The sequence below is a fragment of the Sinohyriopsis cumingii genome, chromosome 11 (assembly GCF_028554795.1).
Source record: "Sinohyriopsis cumingii isolate HCF-2022 chromosome 11, ASM2855479v2, whole genome shotgun sequence".
Lineage (NCBI taxonomy): Eukaryota > Metazoa > Mollusca > Bivalvia > Unionida > Unionidae > Sinohyriopsis > Sinohyriopsis cumingii.
In genome coordinates, this window is record NC_142971.1 from 55,596,647 (window position 1) to 55,621,508 (window position 24,862).

The following is a 24,862-nucleotide window of genomic DNA, read 5'->3' on the forward strand; positions in this document are numbered from 1 at the left end:
TTTGTGTGCATACATACCTATGGATTGACATCAGTGTGTGCATACATGTTTATGGATTTACATCTTTGTTTGCATACATGCTTATGGGTTGACATCTTTGTGTGCGTACCTGATTATGAGTTGACATCTTTGTGTGCATACATACCTATGGATTGACATCAGTGTGTGCATACATGCTTATGGGTTGACATCTTTGTGTGCATACGTGTTTTATGGGTTGACATCTATGTGCATGCCTGCTTATGGATTGATATTTTCGTGTGCATACATGCATATTTTACCGACATTTCCATCCCAATGTCACAAGACATTTGCAACTGTAAATATCAAATGCCATAACTATTTGTATTGTGAATTTATTTTGAACCTTAACAACTGTTGTAGAAATAAAGTTTTATATTTTTGCCTGTAATTTAACTGAAAATTAAGGATCTGTAATAGTTGTCTGTACATAAATTTCTGAAAGAAAATTAATTTTGGTAAATTTTACCTGTTTTCTTATTACTGCTACAATAAAGTGTATTATTCCCTTTGTTAATTTTTTTTAGTTAATTCCCAAGTATGTAAATTCATACTTTAAAAAAGGTAGTCTTTTTGTATTCACATTATTCCTTGGACCTTTAAAGGTGTTGTTGGTAGCAACCATGAAACTCACGACAGTTGGTACAAATAAACAAAAGTAGATGCGTCATGTGGAGCTAGTCATCTTCGCTTTCATTCACTTCGTTTGTTATTTCGTCTTGCTTGTAGAGGCAAGACAGCCATCTGAAAAAGTTACACTGCTTATTAAAACATATTCAAGTATGAGATAGTATCTATCTGTTTATCTATCTGTCTGTCTTCCTGTCTGTCTACCTACCTACCTACTTTATTTTCCTACCTACATACCTGTACACCTAATACAAATCATATGCAGATATTGTCTGTATTCTCTCCGTAATAGTCCAAACGTAATTTTGACTCCAAATATTGACATGTTAAAGAGAGTTCCCAATACTGACATGTTAAAGAGAGGGGAGTTAGTGATAGACATGTACTCATTGCTAATGGAGCTATTAACAACTGTCAATCAATTATGACCGCTCTGGTGGCCTAGTGGTTAGAGCATCTGCCTCATATGTGGGAGGTTGTGGGTTGGATCACCAGCCAAATCATACCAAAGACTTACAAAAATGGTACTAACAGCTGCCTCACTTGGCGCTCAGCATTAAAAGGTTAGTGTTAGTATTAGGACTGGTTGGCCTGCTGTCAGGATAATGTGACTGGGTGGGACATCATGCAACATGTCTGTGGCATGATGCCCCAGTGCTAGACATCACTATAAACTGTCACACTGCAGACATCATAGTGATATGACTGAAAAATTGTTAAAGCTTTGTTAAAAATCCAAATCACACACACACACACTCAGTTATGTGTTAAGAGTGATAACTGGACAGTCCAGTCACCAGCCACCAGTCCAACCTTTCATTCAAGGTCAAAAACTCTAAGACAGAACTCTGACACCTTGATTGATTTTACTGTATAACATGTACATATTCATATTGTAATAACTTCTCTTGTTTTCAACTGGTATTGACCAAATTTGTAAATTGTACAAAGAAAACATTAAGTTTTATATAAAGTTTATATGCCATTGAATAGGCAAAGAATGTATGATGAAACATCAGATCTTTGCCCAACTGATTTGATGATTACAGCATTACCAACATAAAGCAATTTAACTTTTCTTCCTGCTCATGGAATGAATATTAATGTATATTATCAAGGATTAGGTTATATCCATACACTTTATTTTAAAGAATGTGACCTTGCCACACGTCTTTGGAACAAATTCACATAAACCTTGAAGAATAAAAAAATGTTGATTTGGTATTTTAGAACTGGAGATGTTTGATATTGCTTCTGCAACTCTACCATATTTTTTTACAAGTAAGACATTTTGGAATTTGAGAGAGAGAGAAGAAAGACTTGTAAACCTACTATAGTGGTAACTTGCATATAATAACTCTCTGTGTTTACAAGAGATCCAAATTATAGTTACCCTTAAAGACAGTTTCTTCATAATGATTGTAGATGAGCCGATTATCTGGTTAATTGCATTTTGTGGGTTAAATGACATTTTAGTTAGCACATGATATGCCATACACAGCAGCAAGTATATATTTGGTGGAGGAAGATCTCTGGAAGAAGCTACCGTTTCGTCGGGAGCTAAAAGCAAGCTATCTCACATACCCACTTTGGCTGAGCTGAGACTAGAACCCACATGGACAGAGGTGAGATGTGCATGATCTGTAAAGGTGAGTGCCTAGACTAGTTTATTCACTCATACAGATTACTATCCCCCAAGAATTGTACATATTTACAATATACATGTATCTGTGGCTTATTACAATATACATGTATCTGTGGTCTATTACAATATACATGTATCTGTGGCTTATTACAATATATATGTATCAGTGGCTAATTACAATATACATGTATATGTGGCTTATTACATTATACATGTATCTGTGGCCTATTACAATATACATGTATCTGTGCCTTATTACAATATATATGAATCTGTGGCTTATTACAATATACATGTATCTGTGGTGTATTACAATTTACATGTACACCACTAAAGAAAACAAAGCCCCATGCACCTTGAACCCTCATGCTGCCACTGCATTTATATTCAAACATATTATTTAATGACCCATTTAATCTAGAAATGTCTATTTAATTCTGTTAATTATTTGACCCATTTATCAAGAAATGTCCATTTAGTTCATATAATTGTTTGACCCATTTGATCAAGAAATGTCCATTTAGTTCTTTTAATTGCTTGACCCATTTATCATAAATGTCCATTTAGTTCGATTAAATTGTTTGACCCATTTATCAAGAAATGTCCATTTAGTTCTATTAATTGTTTGACCCATTTGATCAAGAAATGTCCATTTAATTCTATTAATTATTTGACCCATTTAATCAAGAAATGGCCATTTAGTTCTATTAATTGTTTGACCCATTTAATCGAGAAATGTTCATTTTATTCTATTAATTATTTGACCCATTTAATCCAGAAATGTCCATTTAGTTCCATTAGTTATCATTTAATCCAGAAAGGTCCATTTAGTTCCATTAGTTATCATTTAATCCAGAAAGGTCCATTTAGTTCCATTAGTTACTGTTTGACCCATTTAATTCAGAAAAGTCCAATTAGTTATATTAGCTATCATTTGACCCATTTAATCCGAAAATGTCCATTTAGTTTTTCTTTTTTTGACTGTATTTGATCATCCAGATAATCTGTGCCTCCCCCCCATGGGTCCAGATAGTCAAATTTGTAGATGTTTAAACATATAGCAAAGCACAGCTTACATCATGAAGACCAATGCTACAACATTAGTGGCAGCCATGATGATAAAGGTGAAGCCCCTCATCCAACTGACTGACTGGGAGTAGATTGTATTGAAGATGGACGTGCTGACAAGTATACACACCACCTCGGCTTCAGTGAGACCAGCTAGGAGTGCACCTGTGGGTATAAAAAGTATTGAAGCTAGACATGCTTACAGCATTACACATCACTTTGATCTCAATGAGACCAGCAAACAATGCACCTGTGGGTGTTATTTAGCATTGATTGATAGGTACTTTCACAGCACAATAGGATAATTTAGTGATTTGTTTTTGTCATCTTTATGTCAGTTGTACTGAAACTCTGGAATTCACTGTGCTAATTGAATTCATGTTTGTTGTGTTATTGGAATTCACTGTGCTAATTGAATTCATGTTTGTTGTATTATTGGAATTCACTGTGCTAATTGAATTCATGTTTGGTGTGTTATTGGAATTTACTGTGCTAATTGAATTCATGTTGTGTTAATGGAATTAACTGTGCTAATTGAATTCATGTTTGTTGTATTATTGGAATTCACTGTGCTAATTGAATTCATGTTTGTTGTATTATTGGAATTCACTGTGCTAATTGAATTCATGTTTGTTGTATTATTGGAATTCACTGTGCTAATTGAATTCATGTTTGGTGTGTTATTGGAATTTACTGTGCTAATTGAATTCATGTTGTGTTAATGGAATTAACTGTGCTAATTGAATTCATGTTTGTTGTGTTATTGGAATTCACTGTGCTAATTGAATTCATGTTTGTTGTGTTATTGGAATTCACTGTGCTAATTGAATTCATGTTTGGTGTGTTATTGGAATTTACTGTGCTAATTGAATTCATGTTGTGTTAATGGAATTAACTGTGCTAATTGAATTCATGTTTGTTGTATTGTACTGGAACTGTTATGTTTGTTATGTTATAAAGAACTTGAATTCATTGTCCTGGCTGAATTCATGTTTGTGTTATAAGCAACTGTTTGTAGATATTTAATATTTAATTTATTGTACTGATCATGTTTATAATGCAAGGTTTGCATGGTGTGAACTTTATATAGTTCCTATATTCTGACAGTTTTGTCTGGTCTGGCATTTACAAGTTTTAACTAGTCTGGCATATATGGTTTTCGCTGTACTGGTTGAACAGCTTATGTGATGGCCCACTGTCTGTCTGTCAGTTGCCACAAGTTTGTTATCACTACTTTTCCTCAATAACTGGGAGGATTATAATGAAAAATTTCACACATATCCCAATGTCTAGTTGGTCCTAAACTTCACATATATCCCATTGTCTAATTGGTCCTAACCATCACACATATCCCAATGTCTAGTTGGTCCTAAGCTTCACATATATCCCAGTGTCTAATCGGTCCTAACCTTCACACATATTCCAATGTTTAGTTGGTCCTAAGCTTCACATATATCCCATTGTCTAATCGGTCCTAACCTTCACACATATTCCAATGTTTAGTTGGTCCTAAACATATCACATATCCGAAAGTCTTGTTGGTCCTAAACTTCACACATATCCCAATGTATTGTTGGTCCTAACCTTCACACATATTCCAATGTCTAGTTGGTCCTAAACATCACACATATCCCAAAGTCTTGCTGGTCCTAAACTTCACACATAATCCCAATGTCTTGTTGGTCCTAAACTTTACACATATCCCGATGTCTTGTTGGTCCTAAACTTCACACATACCCCAATGTCTTGTTGATCCTAAACTTCACACATAATCCCAATGTCTTGTTGGTCCTAAACTTTACACATATCCCGATGTCTTGTTGGTCCTAAACTTCACACATACCCCAATGTCTTGTTGGTCCTAAACTTAACACATAATCCCAATGTCTTGTTAGTCCTAAACTTTACTCATATTCCAATGTCTAGTTGGTCCTTTAAACATATCTTAATATCTAGTTGGTCCTAAACTTCACACATATCCCAATGTTTTATTGGTCCTAAACTTTACACATATCACAATGTCTTGTTGGTCCTAAACTTTACTCATATCAAAATGTATTATTGGTCCTAAACTTTACTACTAATATCCCAATATCAGGTTAGTCCTAAGCTTTACTCATATCCCAATGTCTTGTTGGTCCTAAACTTTATAATTTTCCAAAATCTAGTTGGTCCCAAGCTTTACTCATATCCCAGTATCTTGTTGGTCCTAAGCTTCACACATATCCCAATGTCTTTTTGGTCCTAAATTTCACACTTGTCCCAATGTTTTGTTGGTCCTAAATTTCACACTTATCCCAGTGTTTTGTTGGTCCTAAACTTCACACATATCCCAATGTCTTCTTGGTCCTAAATGTTACACATATCCAAATGTCTAGTTGGTCCTAAGCTTCAAACATATCCCAATATCTTGTTGGTCCTAAATTTCACACTTATCCCAATGTCTTGTTGGTCCTAAATTTCACACTTATCCCAATGTTTTGTTGGTCCTAAACTTCACATATATCCCAGTGTCTAATTGGTCCTAACCTTCATACATATTCCAATGTCTACTTGGTCCTTATATACTTCAGACATATCCCAATATTTAGTTGGTCCTAATCATTACTCATAGCCCAGTGTCTTATTGGTCCTAAACTTCAATCACATCCCAATATCTAGTTGGTGCTAAACTTTACTAATATTCCAATGTCTAGTTGGTCATAAACTTCACACGTATCCCAATGTCTAGTTGTTTATGTACTTCACACATATCCCAATGTTTAGTTGCTTATATATTTCACACATATCCCAATATCTAGTTGGTCCTAAACTTTGTACATATCCCATTATCTAGTTTGGTCTAAACTTTACTCATATCCTAATGCCTAGCTGGTTCTAAACTTTACACATATCCAAATGTCTTGTTGGTCTTAAATTTTACACACGTCCCAATGTCTAAGTGGTCGGAAACTTTACACACATCCCAATGTCTTGTTGGTCCTGAACTTGATACATCTCTTAATGGCTGGTTGGTCCTAAACTTCTACATATCCCAATGTCTTGTTGGTCCTAAACTTCACACATATCCCAATGTCTTGTTGGTCATAAATGTTACACATATCCCAATGTCTGGTTGGTCCTAAACTTCATACATCCCAATGTCTTGTTGGTCCTAAACCTCACACATATCCCAATGTCTTGTTGGTCCTATATGTTACACATATCCCAATGTCTAGTTGGTCCTGCACTTGAAACATATCCCAATGTCTAGTTGGTCCTAAACTTCTACATATCCCAATTTCTTGTTGGTCCTAAACTTTACACATATCCCAATGTCTTGTTGGTCCTAAACTTCACACATATCCCAATGTCTTGTTGGTCCTAAACCTCACACATATCCCAATGTCTTGTTGGTCCTAAATGTTACACATATCCCAATGTCTAGTTGGTCCTAAATGTTACACATATCCTAATGTCTAGTTGGTCCTAAACCTCACACATATCCCAATGTCTAGTTGGTCCTAAATGTTACACATATCCCAATGTCAGGTTGGTCCTGCACTTGACACATATCACAGTGTCTGGTTGGTCCTAAACTTCTACATATCCCAATGTCTTGTTGGTCCTAAACTTCTCACATATCCCAATGTCTTGTTAGTCCTAAAGTTTACACATATTCCAATGTCTTGTTGGTCTTAAAAGAACGCGGCATCCATCAGACATCCATTGTGACCTTGAAAATGGTATCAGGTTTCTAGCTGTTTGGCCGACAGTTTATCTTGAGATTCATAGCTTGGACTTTTAACCAACACCACCCAATGAACATTAAGACTAATAGTGCTACGTGCATTACTTTTAACCAACACCACCCCATAAACATTAAGACTAATAGTGCTACGTGCATTACTTTTAACCAACACCACCCAATGAACATTAAGACTAATAGTGCTATGTGCATTACTTTTAACCAACACCACCCAATGAACATTAAGACTAATAGTGCTACGTGCATTACTTTTAACCAACACCACCCAATGAACATTAAGACTAATAGTGCTACGTGCATTACTTTTAACCAACACCACCCAATGAACATTAAGACTAATAGTGCTACGTGCATTACTTTTAACCAACACCACCCAATGAACATTAAGACTAATAGTGCTACGTGCATTACTTTTAACCAACACCACCCAATGAACATTAAGACTAATAGTGCTACGTGCATTACTTTTAACCAACACCACCCAATGAACATTAAGACTAATAGTGCTATGTGCATTACTTTTAACCAACACCACCCAATGAACATTAAGACTAATAGTGCTACGTGCATTTCTTCGCTGAACTAAACTTTGAGTACTCATGATGTTCTTTACTTGTGAACCAAATTATAATGTCTTCTTTGAACATGTCATCAAAGATGACAAGATGTGTTTGATTGAAGTCAGGTTTGATCGCATCGCCTTCGTGGATTTTCATTGACTTTCTCTGAGTAGCGCGTAAGCCGATCGTCACTCGTTGTAGCATCACACAATATGGTGTAAAAAAAAAAAAAAAAACGATCAAACTAAAGGGATTTGACAAATTATATTTTGCCGGAACCATTGGGTCCAGCCATGTGCACGTGAAGGAGAAGAAACAGTGCCTGCTAATAGTGACTTTCTTACTATTCGTCAGTCACTTTGAGGACCGAGGATGGAGCCATAACTTTCAAGTTGTGTTTGGAATTTTGAGATTCCTTAAATGACACAAGACATTTTATACATTTCATTTTTGACAGTGTAATAAAAACATGGTCACCTATCAAACAACATAATTACTGTTTTTCTTTCTTTCACCAGTCCCACACGATGTCTTTGGCGTAATCGGCCACTTCTTGTGTCCAGGCTTCAAATACAAGACTTTTCCAGCCATGTACATCTTCACAGTCGCAAATCTGTGTATTCCACACGTATATTAACTAGGTTCGTCACTTACCTTTGTCACATTTAAAAAGTGCAATCAGTCTTCCTTTGGTCGAGTGTGCAAGTCACGTAGTAGTAAGATTTAACTATGGCGATGGACTTTAATTTTTTTAAATAAATTAACTATTACCAAATACGCATTAATGTAAGGTATATACTTATTTGTAAGTTGCTCAAACATTTGTGTAGAGATAGCGATATTTGAAGATATGCAGCTTTAAGGCGAAAAAGACTCCGCCAGGTAGATTTTAGACGTACCTTGCTTTTCAGGACCCGCCTTGTGAGATGCTATCCCTCTTACTATTGGGAGTGGCATTAGCATGGGTATCCCCACTGCGACAGCTGAAAGAGTTAATTGGTAGGCCATGTTATTTTGTTGTAACTGGGTAACATGGGTATCACCACGGCGACAGCTGAAAGAGTTAATTGGTAGGCCATGTTATTTTGTTCTAACTGCATAACATGAGTATCCCACTGCGACAGCTGAAAGAGATAATTGGTAGGTCATATTATTTTTTGTAACTGTGTATAACATGGGTATCCCCACGGTGACAGCTGACAGAGTTAATTGGTAGGCCATGCTAAATTGTTCTACCCGGGTAACATAGGTATCCCCACTGCGACAACTGAAAGAGTTAAATGGTAGGCCATGTTTTTTGTTGTTGTTCAAACTGTATAACATGGGTATCCCACTGCGACAGCTGAAAGAGTTAATTGGTAGGTCATGTTATTGTGTTGTAACTGTGTATAACATGGGTATCTCACTGTGGCATCTGAATGAGTTAATTGGTAGGCCATGCTATTTTGTTGCAACTGTGTATAACAACGGATATCCCCACTACAACGGCTGAAAGAGTTAATTGGTACATCATGTTATATTTTGAACTCTATGACATGGATATCCTTACTGCAAAGCTGAAAGAGATAATTGGTAGGTCATGTCATTTTGTTGTAACTGTGTATAACAATGGGTATCCCCACTACAATGGCTGAAAGAGTTAATTGGTACATGTTATATTTTGAACTCTATGATATGGGTATCCTTACGGCAACAGCTGAAAGAGTTAATTGGTAGGTCATGTTATTTTGTTGTAACTGTATGTGGTAACTTCATGGCATGCATGCACCGGTTTATCGGCACATAAACATAACCATGGCTTTTCAGTGCAGAGTTTGTTTAGGTATCCCAAGACGCAATACAAAATAATTATAAAGGAAAGAAGGAAAACAAAAGAAAGAAAAAAGGGTAAAATAATTAAAATGCACAGTCGAATTATTATATAAACCACACACTTTTAAAATGTTCAAGGCCTTCTCACTAGAACATTATCATGTGATGCATCACAGGACAAAATACTATTTATTAGTCGCCTCTTGCGGCATGCAGTAGGATGTACCTAACCCACTCTACATCCCCAAATCCACATGTATGTATGTATGTATGTATGTATGTATGTATAGGATTCAATAGCACACCATCACAATGCGGCCTATATAGGGTATAGAACAAAAGCTGGTAAGCAAAATATGGCAAAGTCAAAGCCTTTGCCAAAACCCCAGTAAGACAATCCCCTACAGCCAAATATTGTGTCCACCACGAAACAAAAGACAAAGGAAGACAAAACCCTCCAGCCAAAATAAGTATCTACCATATGAAACAAAAGATAAAACAAGACACACACCCCGCCCAAATAAAGTATCCACCACGAAACAAAAGACGGAGGAAAAGATGCTGGGAAACTTTACCCAAAGATCATACCAAAGAAATATAAGGTAATTTCTGGTCAGGTCATGGGATACCTTCTTTTGTCTCCCTTTACCACGAGGAAAGCACATCTAGCTTATCGAAAAATAAATTTCCTCTAAATATAGAAAGGTAAACACAATTTGAAAAAATACATTATTCTTTTTAAATGTATCAAATTCTCGAGGTAATTCTTTAAAACTGAGATAATATTATCAAACTGGCGGTTTTACCTTTTTTGTTACCCTTTGAGCCCACAGATACCAGTCCTCGCCTCGACCCAAATGATATAATTATCCCCAACGCAATCGATACCTGTTGGTCACTTTTAATTTTGAACGCGGGATGCAAAAACACACGTTACATGAGTGAGCCAGTCACGGAAGTAGATTCTCATTCGGATGTCCGTGAGCCCAAAAGTTTCCCCAAAAGGGTAAAACTCTATACTTTCATACTACTTGAGTAATAACTGTTGTGATTGTGGAAACGAAATTCCACAGAGTGTATTCAGACAGGCTGGCATATGGTACCTATCAATAAACACGTCCACACACTGCGAGCTAATGTGTTTTCGATCGAAAACCAGTTTTGTAAAGATTGTTTTTATTTGTGTTTGTAAGTATCTGTGATTTTCGTTTCCGCCAGCACAGTGAATCTACTTAATACAGACAGTCTTGTATTACCATAAATCAATAGCTCAGTATTGATTTTCTCCAGTGCTGTGCTTGCACTGTTTTTATAGCAATGTTTTTATATAAACAAAATGAGAAATATATTAGTCGAGTTGTGAATATTGTATTGAAACAATGCTGAGGCGGTTCATGTACAAAATGTTGAGTGCTACTGATTGCCTAAATATATAGAAAAAAATATACTCTTTCACTATCGATAAATTGAGGTCTTTGTTGGTTCGAATGCATCATACACGCTCATTGAAGAAGCATAAAAGATGTTATGGAAGAAAAACTCGAATATCCTTTGTATCAATCCATTTAAAGAGTCTTGATTCATTGGTTAAGGCACCAATTGTATGCATATTTAATTTGCACTATTTGTTAGCTAGTTTTTTTATTTTTTTATTTTATTATATGTTGTGGGTATCGTAACATTGTATCTAGTTGCTAACATTGTCCAAAATCAGTGACAACTTTGTAAACAACATTTTATTTTGAACGATGGTTGTGATTTTGGTGATGGAGTTTCCAATTTTAACTAAGATCCATCTACGACAATGCACTTTTGACCATTATCCGGGGTCTCTTTTTACGTCATAGGTTAAAAATAAATCTTGTTTATTTAAACATTAGTCATTCTAGCTTTAAGATCTTAGCAGAACCAATGCTATTATTGCTGTGTCCAGTATTTCATTTGGGCTGGAATTGTATTCATTCAGAATATTATTCACTGGAAATACGAAGTGTTCTTCAAAAATAACATTCCTGGAAACAGACTTGAAAGTATAGTGAAATTTCAAAAATGGATATGTGTTTGTATTATTGTGATCCGTGTAGTTGGTACATCACCATTATATGGGCCACCACAAACACATCAACCCTTTCAATTTTGGATTTAATTTGGATTTCCACTAAAGTTTGTTCAGAACTTGAATCATTTGGACATGTGACTTTAATTCTAGGATTATTTGGGGTTCTTTTTTTTACATTTTAACATTGCATTCGTGGGAAATAAATTATTTGTTGATTTTTACAAAGCTTATTGTTTCTCACTCTTTCCTATTAATTATTTTAAGACCATTTAGTCGTAATACTACAAAATAGAAACATTTGTTATCTCTTAAAGGTCACTGGCCACCTATAGTGTACAAACGTGTGATATTATTATAGCTATAAACAAAACGCATTGGTTATATATGCGCACCATAAAATTGTTTAATTACACTTAAAACTCGGTAGTTTCTGCGTGCCAAGACCGGATATGAGTACATTTATCCCTTCTATTCAACCTAGCCATTCAAGTGCTTAATTTCCCCACGTACATGTCTGTGTGATATAGCGTACGATCGTGCTTTTGTACAGCAAATATGGTGCACTGTTTTGCATGCGGATGTAACCAAAAGAGTGATGATGGGAAAAAGCGTTCTTTCTTTTTCCGAAAAACCATGTTTACCAGGAAAAAAGTGTATTTAATCTGCGTGATCGAATAGGGGAGGGATGGGAAAGTTGTATCATTTATGCCAGATTATAGTGAATTTGGCCCAAAGACAATTCGGCCCAACTCGAAATACAATTCGGCCAAACTTAACAATAGTTTGTACGTTCTTTTTCTTCAACAAAAAAGTAGATGCTATGCAAGATAGGTTTTAGGGAAAAATAACTAAATTTAACCAAACTATTTTGATATTCTTTGAAAGAAAATAATCATACTTCGTAACGTACATATTTATGAGAGAAAAAACAAACTGACATATCTTGCTTGTTCTAATTAAAATATTTACATAGATGTTTTATGCTAAAAATATATGCATCTGCACAACGACATTCTCAGTTTAAGTCTACCGGTCAAATTATCAATAATCATTTATAAAACAAAAATACGTAACAGATAATATTCTACATAATACGTATACATTTTGCTAAGGGTAGTGCACATGAGATATTATAACAAATATACTTAATTTTAGGCTTCACGTTGTAACAGTTGCATACAATGCATACTAGATTACACATGAGAGAGAGAGAGAGAGAGAGAGAGAGAGAGAGATTAATGTTGAGCATTTTGTCAGTATTTAGTTGCTGCAATATGAAGCTCTTACCAGTTAATTTTATTGTTTGTTTTTATTTTTCAAGTTGTCTTAGTGTTTGCACGCGTAAATTGAAAGCCTGTCATTACTGGTCAATATCGTCAATCATATTAGCTCCATTATTCCGTACAAATTAGAAAGGAAATAATTTTGTGTTTAATTTGTGTCCCCCCCCACACACACACACATGGTACAAAATAAATTGATAAACATACACATGTTTGAAAATAAAATTGTTATCATATATTCCTTCTTTCTTCATCATGCGAAAATTATTTTTAAAAAAATATATATCCACGAACTCCGTATATGTAGCGGATACCGGCTTGCGTATGCAGCCTTAGCGTAGTGTGTATCACTTATGTCAAATAACAAAATCGCAAATGAGACGAAAGTATCACCCGATTGCTTGAAGGCACCTGTCATTTACGCATGATAAGTTACTTATTGCAAACTGACCCAGATTGTATTGTATCCAGGTTAACTATAAGTCAGTATCTCGCAAATAAAATTAAAAAAAATCATTATTTTAAAATACATTCAATGCGAGTGGAAATGATACTCTTTTTGCTAGCATCTGTTACAAAAATATTATTAAAGCAAGTTATTATTGTGTATACTATTTGCCCTGCAAACATCAATTATGACTACATATGGCAAACAAATAGAAGCCCGAGTGGTCAACACAACTGGCAGGGAGCAATAAACTCATTGTTTAAACTTACCGACAGGATATCAAATACATAGGTTATTTTACTACAATGCAAACCAACCCCGGAAACTTGACTGGTATCTTTTTAGTGTGCCGAATTTTTCTTCTGAAGTCAGCCGACGAAAGGAAGTAAAGTTTGGTTCCTTTGGATTCTTTAAGTGTGCCAGTTTCTTTTATCTTTTTCTTATATAAAGTCTGCCGACATAGGGAAGCCAGCATTTATTCTTTTTACTTGTATTAACGGGAATTTTCAAAATAAATTGAAACAATGGAACAGTTTTGAAAGCGACACAATCTAGTGCGTCGTGCACGCATACCGATATAAGGCTGAACAGTAAATTAGTTTTCATTAGTTTCGTCTAAATATTCTCTATCCACAGTTTATAGTGTTTTATTTTTCGACAACAAGAAGCATGTTCTTCGTCTTATAAGGATAAATGTGCGTCATTTCCGGTTGCGTCCTCTATAGGTGGGAAATCGTAACTAAGGGGGAAGTAACATCATTGTATACTTCTATTTCGAGTAATGAAATTATTTCTTCTTTACACTTCATAATTCTTTTGTTCTTTTTGTGCGAGTATAGCTATTTTTAATCATGTAATGCAAATCTGATATAAACAGGAAAATGTTGGAGTATGGCCGGTGACCTTTAAGTAAACATATTATTCTTATACAATACACATACCGCACATGAGAGACACCCAGTCGGAAAAATATCAAACCTTCAACGAATGTTGCGAGCGAATACTATTGTGCCACATTGGCAAAGCTTCAAGAAAGCCCACGAATAATATTGTGGCACATTGGCAAACTCTTAAACAAAGCCCACGAATACTATTGCGGCACATTGGCAAAGTCTTAAACAAAACCCACGAATACTATTGTGGCACATTGGCAAAGTCTTAAAGAAAGCCTACGAATACTATTGTGGCACATTGGCAAAGTCTTAAACAAAGCCCACGAATAATATTGTGGCACATTGGCAAAGTCTTAAACAAAGCCCACGAATAATATTGTGGCACATTGGCAAAGTCTTAAACAAAGCTCATTAATAATATTGTGGCACATTGGCAAAGTCTTAAACAAAGCCCACGAATAATGTTGTGGCACATTGGCAAAGTCTTAAAGAAAGCCCACGAATACTATTGTGGCACATTGACAAAGTCTTAAACAAAGCCCACGAATACTATTGTGGCACATTGGCAAAGTCTTAAACAAAGCCCACGAATACTATTGTGGCACATTGGCAAAGTCTTAAAGAAAGCCCACGAATACTATTGTGGCACATTGACAAAGTCTTAAACAAAGCCCACGAATAATACTGTGGCACATTGGCAAAGTCTTAAAGAAAGCCCACGAATACTATTGTGGCACATTGGCAAAGTCTTAAACAAAGCCCACGAATAATATTGTGGCACATTAGCAAAGTCTTAAATAAAGCCCACGAATACTATTGTGGCACATTGGCAAAGTCTTAAAGAAAGCCCAAGAATACTATTGTGGCACATTGGCAAAGTCTTAAAGAAAGCCCACGAATACTATTGTGGCACATTGGCAAAGTCTTAAAGAAAGCCCACGAATACTATTGTGGCACATTGGCAAAGTCTTAAAGAAAGCCCACGAATACTATTGTGGCACATTGGCAAAGTCTTAAACAAAGCCCACGAATAATATTGTGGCACATTGGCAAAGTCTTAAACAAAGCCCACGAATGCTATTGTGGCACATTGGCAAAGTCTTAAACAAAGCCCACGAATAATATTGTGGCACATTGGCAAAGTCTTAAACAAAGCCCACGAATACTATTGTGGCACATTGGCAAAGTCTTAAACAAAGCCCAAGAAATAATATTGTGGCACATTGGCAAAGTCTTAAACAAAGCCCAACAAAAGCTGTTAGAACTAAGACCAAAGTGGATAATCTTTCTATTCCATTCTTCGCACAGCAGGCTAACGTCAATACCAAGCAATTTTTCAGATTCTTAAGAAAAAAGTAAGCAAATAGCGACTGAAGTTTCTGATTGTTTTCTTCGCTATTTGTTTTTATATTGGAAATGTTGAAATTCTCACCGTTAAGTAAAAAACAAAACAACCGCTAAAACTATAAAACTTAATATTTTTCCAATTAAATTGACACATACCTACAAATAGCATGATATTGTCCTTTGCCAGCGCTGTCAGTATATAGAAACCAATGGAACTGAGTAAAGCCAGGATCCCTGTTGTTCCATGGGAGAAGCAGTTCAGCAGTGGCTTGATAATAAACAGACCGATGATAAAGTTCGCGAGTGTCAACGCTGAATCATACCATCCAATGGTCAAAGACGGCCAGCAGAAGGGAGATCCCAATTGCAGGAGGGTCACAAGTCCACTTCTGGCCATCAAAGGCAGTAAAACCATAATGAACACGATCAAGCATAGCCAAAAGGTGGATCTGTCTTGGCCTTTCTTTGCACTGGTGTAAAAATCAGTGACGTTTTTGTATAAAGTGAGTACAGATGTACTACGTTCTTTCTGTGTTTCTCGAGTCTCAGAGAACCAAACCATGCCAACAACAGAAGCAAGAAGGCACATTCCCGCGGAAGTTAGAGTTGGATGGAAATATCCATAACGCTTTATGAAGTAACCTGTTCCGGTGGAACTTACAAATTTTCCAGTTCCTTTCAAAGATTCCATAAAGGCCATACCAACGGTTCTTGAATTTCCCACCGGTGTAATATCTGCAGTGAAAGAGTATGTGGCCACGCTTTGTGTCAAACTAGTCCCCAAAAGTCCATCTAAAGCATGTGCAATCAGAAAGTATGAAATATCCAATTCAAAATAAATAATTATAGCGGCTATGGATGCCTGTAAGAAATATCCAAATATTGGTAGAATGATTATAAATTTTCGTCCAATATAATCGGACAGAGAACCATAAATGGGTAACGTAAATAGAGTTATTGAATACTTCATAACAACCAAGTAAAGTTCCCAATTCGATGCATTGGCCTGAGCCTCGTTTTCAGCATCTTTTGTTACATTTTCATCTCCCGGGCAATTTGTATTAGTCGAAATATTGCTCCCGTTGAATGTAACGTTTCTTCTTGCGACGGATTGCTTAAACCAATAATATATGTACTGTTTACTTGTAGAGAGGTACATTTCGTCTGCACCCTTATACAAAAGAACAATTGCTACAATAGGTAGGTATCGGTGCCATGTTTTAATTTCTGTACCTCCTTTAGGTATCAGCTTGTCCGATTCATTTTTAGCCATCTGCTGATTTATCATTGAACCAAAATGTTTCTGCAGTTTTAGTTCACATTACATGCATGATCAACCATTTGCATCCATCTTTATGTGCACATTTTTAGACAGTCTGAATACACGTCTTCGTTTTAAGTCCAAGTTTTAGTTTCGTGTCTTCAGTTCTGTGAAAATCAGCAAGACGCCTCTACGTTTATCTACTGAAAGTAATTTTCTCAACACTTTCCGAAGATCTTGCTCAGTATAGCTGTATGACCTTTTTCTTCTGATCAATCACAGTCTAAACAATGTTCAGTGACTTCATACTTTGTTTAATTTCCCTATCTTTTTATGGTAAGTATTTTCTTCCGTTTGAATCTGGTGTGCAAAAAAACGCATAATATTAATTCATTGTGTCGAGATCAACTTCCTTCAGAACTTCCGTTTGCTACAGTTTCACCATGTAAAAGTATATCCTTATATTTTCACATATGCAAAGACGAAATTTCCCTTTATGTCATGCGACATATTGGTTTATGTGGTTACATAAATTAAAATGAAGCAAGATAAATGAGTACTTTGTGAGCAGCCGGCAGCAAGAAAACGATTACTTTGTGAGCAGCCGACATCAAAATAAACGAGTACTTTGTGAGCAGCTGGAAGCAAGATAAACGACTACTTTGTGAGCAACCGGCAGCAAGATAAACGACTACTTTGTGAGCAGCCGGAAGCAAGATAAACGACTACTTTGTGAGCAGCCGGCAGCAAGATAAACGACTACTTTGTGAGCAGCCGGAAGTAAGAAAATGAGTATTTTCTGAGCTAGAACAGATAAATGGAAACTTCACCATCTGTCAGATATGCAAATGATTTTTGCTGAAGAAATTTGACTCTACGCCGATCGCGTCTCTTTGAAGTTATTTCCATTTACTGCCTTGACAACAATGATAAATCTGATGTGATACATTCGTAGAATAGGATTTGCTTTATGGTTAGATAACGTCAAAAGTTGACAGACTTGAAAAACATGTAATTTACTATAACAGATAATAAAATGTTCCAGACGGCTGGAAAAGGAAAACTCCCAAAATTTCAGCCCATCAGTGAAGAGAATGCTACATATGAATTTCATGGGCTTATTACAGAAGAACCTTCTAAGCACTGAAGTTCTGCACTTAATAATACTTTTCAGATATAATTCATGTTTTGGTACAAATATATTTTAATTCGCCGGTTGCCTAAAAATCATGTTGTTGGTTTGTTGTTGTTGTTTTATTACACGATGAATTATATCCGGTATTAATGTGGGAAAAGAAAATATCTTCCGTTTGTATATGGTGTGTACAAAACTTTAAATTTTCAGAATGGACATCAAATTCCAGTATGAACTTCCTTAATCGTGACGTAAGCATTATCACCTCATTTTCTATTACTTAGAACACCCATTTCTTTCTCAAATCTTCGCAGATATAAACTTTGTTTCCATCTGCAAACTTAAGAAAAACAATCAAACATTAACATTTAGACAATATTTTGATAAAGTCTGGAACGTACGTGCCGAGTTATTTTGAACCGTCATCATGAAGCTACCAACAAGATTTAATTCACAGATAGCCATGAAGAAATTGATCTTGGTCTTGACAATAATGAATGTTAAAGCTCAGTGTGGAAGAAGACCATTTATTCAAGGAAGTTATCAGTCACATGTTATATCCAGTCTGTGTTTTATTGAATGATTATATCCAGTCTTATTGTGTGATCCACAATTCTTAGTGGTGTAATTATATAGTATACCATCTCAATAATCTACTTTCCTTACTTACATCTAAAATATGGACGCTGTTGCAGGTCAGAAGCCATGAATTTAATCCATTACTAATATGCAGGTAGAATAAGTTGATAACTTTGTACCCTGGCGAATTTTAATCAGGTTGGGTTCAATGACATATCCATATGATTGATACGGTTCTCAAAGGGAGACGCAGAACTATTTTTGGGATGGGGTGGGGTGCGGGGAGCAAACATGTTGTGGTCAATTATAAAGTTTTACGGATGTAGGCCAAAACATATTGTAATAAATTTGGAGTATGCGCATTAGGTTATAGCGCCCCGTTTTAATGAATTCTTAGATTTTTGTGATTACTTGTCTGATTATTGGAATTCGTTGCGGTAGAAATATTTCTTTGCCCGAAATAATTAGCCAGTTACTAGGAGCAAACGTCACGGAGTAAAGTGTTAGTGAGTTTCCATGATGCCATGGTTCACTAGTAGTGAATTCAGGTCAAAACCGAATGAGTGTCCCTGAAATAACAAAGTCCCTATTAAAATCTAGTGGTGTACATTGGTGTGTGACTGCAGTGGTAGTATTTACGGTAGGAAACCGGTAAATTACACAATGGAATCAATAAGAAGGGACTCGGCAGATACCGTTTATATCGCCATGGTGGCAAAGGTGATGCAGTTGTACTGGCGAAATGGAAGTACGTCACAATTAATACTTCCAGTTCAGTACCCACGAATGTAGTTCTAGTCTATTTTTAGAACATGTTTTCCTCTCTCATTTTGGTGTTGATAGGAGAGTTTTATTTATGCATTTTTGGTAGGGATTTAAAGGTAACTGTTTATTCTTGATAATATGAGCTCAGGGTGTTGTTGTCTGTATGTATTTCGGCGACAGTGCACAGTGAGTAATAAGGCCTTGGTGATGATCCGGAAGTGAAATCTGTGTTCTATTTACATGCTGCTATGTTGACAGTCCAGCATCTCAAAAACGAGCTGGTCAACATTTGACAAGAACTTCACCGTGAAGTCATCATTGCAGGTATTTTAGATTTACATATGATTTGCAATGATTGTCACACAGTGGAAACAAATGTAGAGAACATATAGTAAAATTAATTGTGTTCTATGTCCAAATGTGCATGGAAACAGTTTTACTGGCCTAAGGTGGCGTATTTAAAATAGTTCCATGTGTTAAGGGACAGTCGTATAGTTTCTGCGGTGTGAACTGCTGGTGGTACGGAAACCTAACAAAGAGAAACCATGCAGATGTGCGGTTGGTAGATATTTGGCAAGTTGTGAGATATGTGGTCTTGCATTGATTAGAGTAAAATTTATGTATAGAACGGACAAGTCGGGCTTTCTAATTTACAACTGAAGTTGTATGGAAGTCGTTGGAAATTTGGGGTAAACTTATGACTTCTAGCGTGAATCGCGCCAGGTTTTGACAAGTAAAGACCCCTGGATTGTAACAATATTTCGAGTTGAAATCGGTGGGAGAGGGGCAAGTGCAAGTGCCCCCCCCCCATTGCCCCTATGTACATGTACCCGTGGTAAGTCTGTCTGCTTGTCTGTCTGTCTGTATGTATGTATGCATCTATGTATGTCTGCTTGTTTGTCTGTCTGTCTGTCTGTCTGTCTATGTATGTATGTATGTATGTATGTATGTATGTATGTATGTACACCGGATGAACACAAACTCCTGAATAACATTATCGTAGCATACTGACCGTTGCGTCATCAGTAGGTTACTAGATCGTGTTTCCCCTCACTTATTTAGTCAAAGGCAAATTTCAGAAAAGTATTTCCTCCAGTTAATATGAAGTACACTATGTCTGACACGTATCCATCATATTTTTTTACCTACTAATATTTAGCTTCGGACTCGTATTCCATGGATCTCAATAGTGTGTCTATGTGCAAGAGATAAAGCTCAGATAAATATGTGTGTGTGTGTGTGTGTGTGTGTGTGTGAGAGAGAGAGAGAGAGAGACTTTCCAATTAAGGCCTTTGTATGATAGATGTGACCCAATGTCAGGTACATTGCAATCTATACGACAATGGATCAGTGTCCCAGTTTAATTCACCTGTTATTTCCCAACACGAGTAAATTCTCCTGGCACGTTAGCAGACAACATTGCTACAAAATTCAAAACAAAATAATCAAAATGCATGTAGAATTACTCATTGCTGCAATAATATCATGTGCTGTTATGGTAAGTACTCTAATATACAGTATCCTCTGCTTAATTTCGAAAGTTTTATTTTAATGGGTGATCAGAGAATACCCCTCCCCAGCTATCGAAATAATTGAATATGCATAAGCCACTATTTAGCGTCATAATGTAACAGCTTTCAAAATGGGGAGGCAAAATTAAACTATATTATTTCGAGATCTACCTGGCTGATATATATATAAATGTTCATAGGCATAAAATTTAAAGCATAATTTGCACATTAGATAATCCCAGGGGCCTCGGGTGGCTGATTGGTCTAATGCGCTGGCCTGTACCGATCACTGCCATATCACATTGTCTGTGTAGGTTCGAGTCTCGGTCTCGGCCAATGTGGGTAAGTTAAAAAGCTTTTCAGTAGCTTGCTGTGTGCCCGTATGTCTTACCGGGGTTTTCCCTAGTTCTTTCTCTACCAGTTACACTGGCCGCCACGTATAGCCTACATAGCACCGAGAAATGTTGTTAAAACTCAAACAACAACAATATTAGATAATCCCATACTTATTAAATGATTCTACTTCTGCTGGGTACATTCTCTTAGGTAATGATCAAGTTCGACTTACATTTTATATTACGGTTAGTATTTCTGCTCATAAAGAGACAAAATCTGTTTTATCTGCAATGAACGAGAAATTAAACTACTGAAATATCAATTTCCAGCAAGCATGGTTCGATATCAGGACCTTTAATTATGATGGCCCTGTGTAAAGTGACTAAAATATAACGCCATCACGTGACGTCGTCTAATCCCGCGTTTTTGTTAATGGATGCACTCTGACCTCCTGATCGCTCCGGTGGCCTAGTGGTTAGAGCGTCCGCCTCGGATGCGGGAGGTCGTGGGTTCGATCCCCGCCGAGTCATACCAAAGACTTAAAAAAATGGTACTAACAGCTGCCTCGCTTGGCGCTCATCATTAAGAGGTTAGTGTTAGGACTGGTCAGCTCGGTGTCAGGATAATGTGACTGGGTGGGACATCATGCCACATGTCTGCGACATGATGCTCCCGTGCTAGACAACACTAAAAACCGTGCTAGACAACACTAAAAACTGCCACACTGCAGACATCATAGCGATATGACTGAAAAATTGTTAAAGCTACGTTAAAAATCCAAATCACACACACACACACACACACACACACACTGACCTCCCACACCAAAATAGCTGTCAAAATATCTAACAAGTTGTGGAAAAAGTCAGAGGAAACACGGACTAAATAATATTGTACTGGAACTCGCTCGGCTACACAATCCCGATTCTCGCTATCTCTGGTTCTTTAAGATAGGTCTTTGCATTTGGAATGATACCCTGCTGAATATATCTAAGGACTGGCGCTCCAGAGTGCTCAAGAGTGCGACAGATTTCTACCCTGCGGGATACCGTCTTATTCCTGGCTTCTTGTTGCCGACTGGATCGCCGATTGAGTCACTGGGTTGCTGAGTCATCGACTGGGTGTCCTGTGGTCACCGACTGTGTCGTCGACTGAGTCGCTGGGTCGTCGCCTGGATCGTCGTCTGGATCACCGGGTCGTCGACTTGTCGCTGACTTGGTCGCAGAGTCGCCGAGTGTGTCGCAGATTTGCTTGCAGAGCCGCGGACCGGATCTTCCTCTGGTCGCCGACTTGTTCGCAATGTCGCGGACTGGGTCTTCCTTTGGTCGCCGACTTGGTCGCAGGGACGCCAACTGGGTCTTCCTCTGGTCGCCAAGTTGGTTGCAGACTGTGTCCAGAGTCGCCATTTGTGTCGCTGACTAGGTAGTACAATCGCCAACCGTTCGCAGAGTCGCCGACTCGGTCGCGGACTTGGTCGCAGAGTCGCCGACCGGTTGGCAGAGTCGCCGACTTTGTCGTTACTCGCTCAAGAGAGAGAGAGAGAGAGAGAGAGAGAGAGAGGAATATCGCTAAATGATGAGAGATGAGAGACCTTCAGTAAATGTGTATTGTTGCCAGATTGCCGCGTTTCTTGGGCGAGCCTTGATCGCCTGTATCCTGGTTGACAAACGACCTTGTCCCTACACTTTTCAAATTCCCTGGCCTGACCTTTTCATGTCGGGCGAAATACGTCGAAATGTGCTTGCTCTGGCGGGGTGATTATACTGCTCCACTTATAAGTGGATGTCTTCACACAATACCGTTTCAGAACATAGCGCTATTGCAAGCTATATTTGGCAAGTATATATACCTAGGCGGAATAACGTGACCCAGAACGTGACCCAAAAGATGCTAGATGACACCACAAAGCCCGCTAACATTTAAAATCAGAACATAAACTTTAAAGAAACGAAAATTGGCTTATACGAATATAAATTTAGTGTCCATGGGTTTTTCTCATTACACTATCTATATGTTTGTCAATTATAACGTTTCTGATAATGTCAATTTGGAGGAATTTATGAAAGTTTTACAGTTTTGAATATGGAATTGAAATGTTTTCCAGGGAAAATTAAGTTTTGATCTTCCCTTAGTTGATGCATTTTTTTAATGTCCACTACATTCAAGTTTTTGATTCCCAAATATATAAAGCACTATTTCGCAATAGCGTCGTCAGACTTCAGGTTCGTAATCTAATCCAAAGACCACAAGGTTCCGAGTTATGCCCCAAGAAGTTGGGTAATATCGGTATCCAAGTTGATAAATATACCGACTTTTTCAATATTTTATCTTTTAGGGTGTGTGTTTGGGTCAGGACGAGCTTGCCAGCTGTAAATCGTCCGTTGATTGCGGTGACACGGAATGTTGCGTGGCAATGGACAAGCGCATGCGTAGATTCATTTTCTCTGTTTCTGGCATTTGTAGACCCAGGCGATATCAAGGGCAGGCATGCCACGTCTTTATTACCAAGGATCCGTTTAATCCAAACTTTTATCTGAATTATTGTCCTTGTGAGGAAGGACTTGAATGCAGGGGAACAACAATAGATGGCGCGGATGGGCCACATGCTGTTCACCACGACCCGAAGTGCCTACCAATTCAGGCAACCAACACAACAGTTTAACCAAGAAGAAAACGTTCTTCTGTGTCACTGGAGTTTTAATTACCTTTTTTAATCCTTATTATTGAAATGTTGCTTTATTTGCATGTTTAATAAATATAATTGTGGAAAAAGGTTTAGTATTTAATATATATATATATATATATATATATATATATATATATATATATATATATATATATATATATATATATATATATATATATATATATAGAGAGAGAGAGAGAGAGAGAGAGAGAGAGAGAGACAGAGACAGAGAGAGAGACAGAGAGACAGAGAGACAGAGACAGACAGACAGAGAAAGGTGGTTACATAATGTTATGTATATCCATATCGTGTGTTTAACTTTGTCTCTGATTATCGATTATAATGGTCATTTGCAAACAACGTGTTTCGTAGCTAACTACCTGGGTTCTTCCTCCACAAGTTACATTGCACTAGTCATATAGGTTCTCTGGCGCTGAAAAATGACGTTAAATCCAATGATAACGATAATAATAATAATAGAACTACGTTTTGTTCATGATCGTAGATTATACTTTATGACAGTGATTAGTTGTAAACAAGATGTTTACTTTAATTGGAGTTCAGAACACTGGGTTTTCGCTTGGAAAAACTATAGTCTACCTGGTGTTTGCCATGTTTATTGCTAAAATTTAAATATACAGACATGAATGTGTTTACGAATTTGATGGAAATGTCCACGGGAAATGACGTTAAGTCCTGGGCATTTTGTTCTATCGTAAGTCTCGCAGTCTGTATGTAAGGGAGACCAATCCTACTTTAATTACATTTTTGTGGAATCACTTTTAGTTGTGTTCAGATATAATTTGAGAGGACTTATTTAAATTTTTCATGAGAATTACAAAGTGCGCATTGACATTTTGGACAAAAATATTATTTTATGATTATTGTGAGTTCATTCAAAGAATTCTGGATTATATCATTGTGATACATCAAGACCATTGGCACATTAGAACATTCAAGATATGGAGTTCATTTTGGAACTCTATACTTTTGGACTTATGACAGAACCTGTAGGATTATTTGAGATTTAATTCACAATACTGTAAGTTCTTCTTAAATTTTCTTTTTATGACTT

The 24,862-nt window shown here is 36.9% G+C and overlaps 2 protein-coding genes across 2 annotated transcripts; one reads left to right on the forward strand and one right to left on the reverse strand.

Annotated features, from left to right (window-relative positions):
* Positions 1-340: 340 nt before the first annotated feature.
* Positions 341-17,427, reverse strand: LOC149788490 (proton-coupled folate transporter-like). Its single transcript, XM_089974490.1, has 4 exons — positions 15,671-17,427; positions 8,572-8,655; positions 3,373-3,529; positions 341-765 (listed from the first exon to the last, which is right to left on the reverse strand). Exons 1-4 carry the CDS (start codon positions 16,800-16,802, stop codon positions 699-701), a joined length of 1,440 nt encoding a protein of 479 aa, XP_089830616.1. The 5' UTR covers positions 16,803-17,427; the 3' UTR covers positions 341-698.
* A 3,204-nt stretch (positions 17,428-20,631) lies between these two features.
* On the forward strand, positions 20,632-23,818 carry LOC149788491 (U3-aranetoxin-Ce1a-like). Its single transcript, XM_089975719.1, has 2 exons — positions 20,632-20,752; positions 23,437-23,818. Exons 1-2 carry the CDS (start codon positions 20,705-20,707, stop codon positions 23,761-23,763), a joined length of 375 nt encoding a protein of 124 aa, XP_089831845.1. The 5' UTR covers positions 20,632-20,704; the 3' UTR covers positions 23,764-23,818.
* The last annotated feature ends 1,044 nt before the right edge of the window (positions 23,819-24,862 follow it).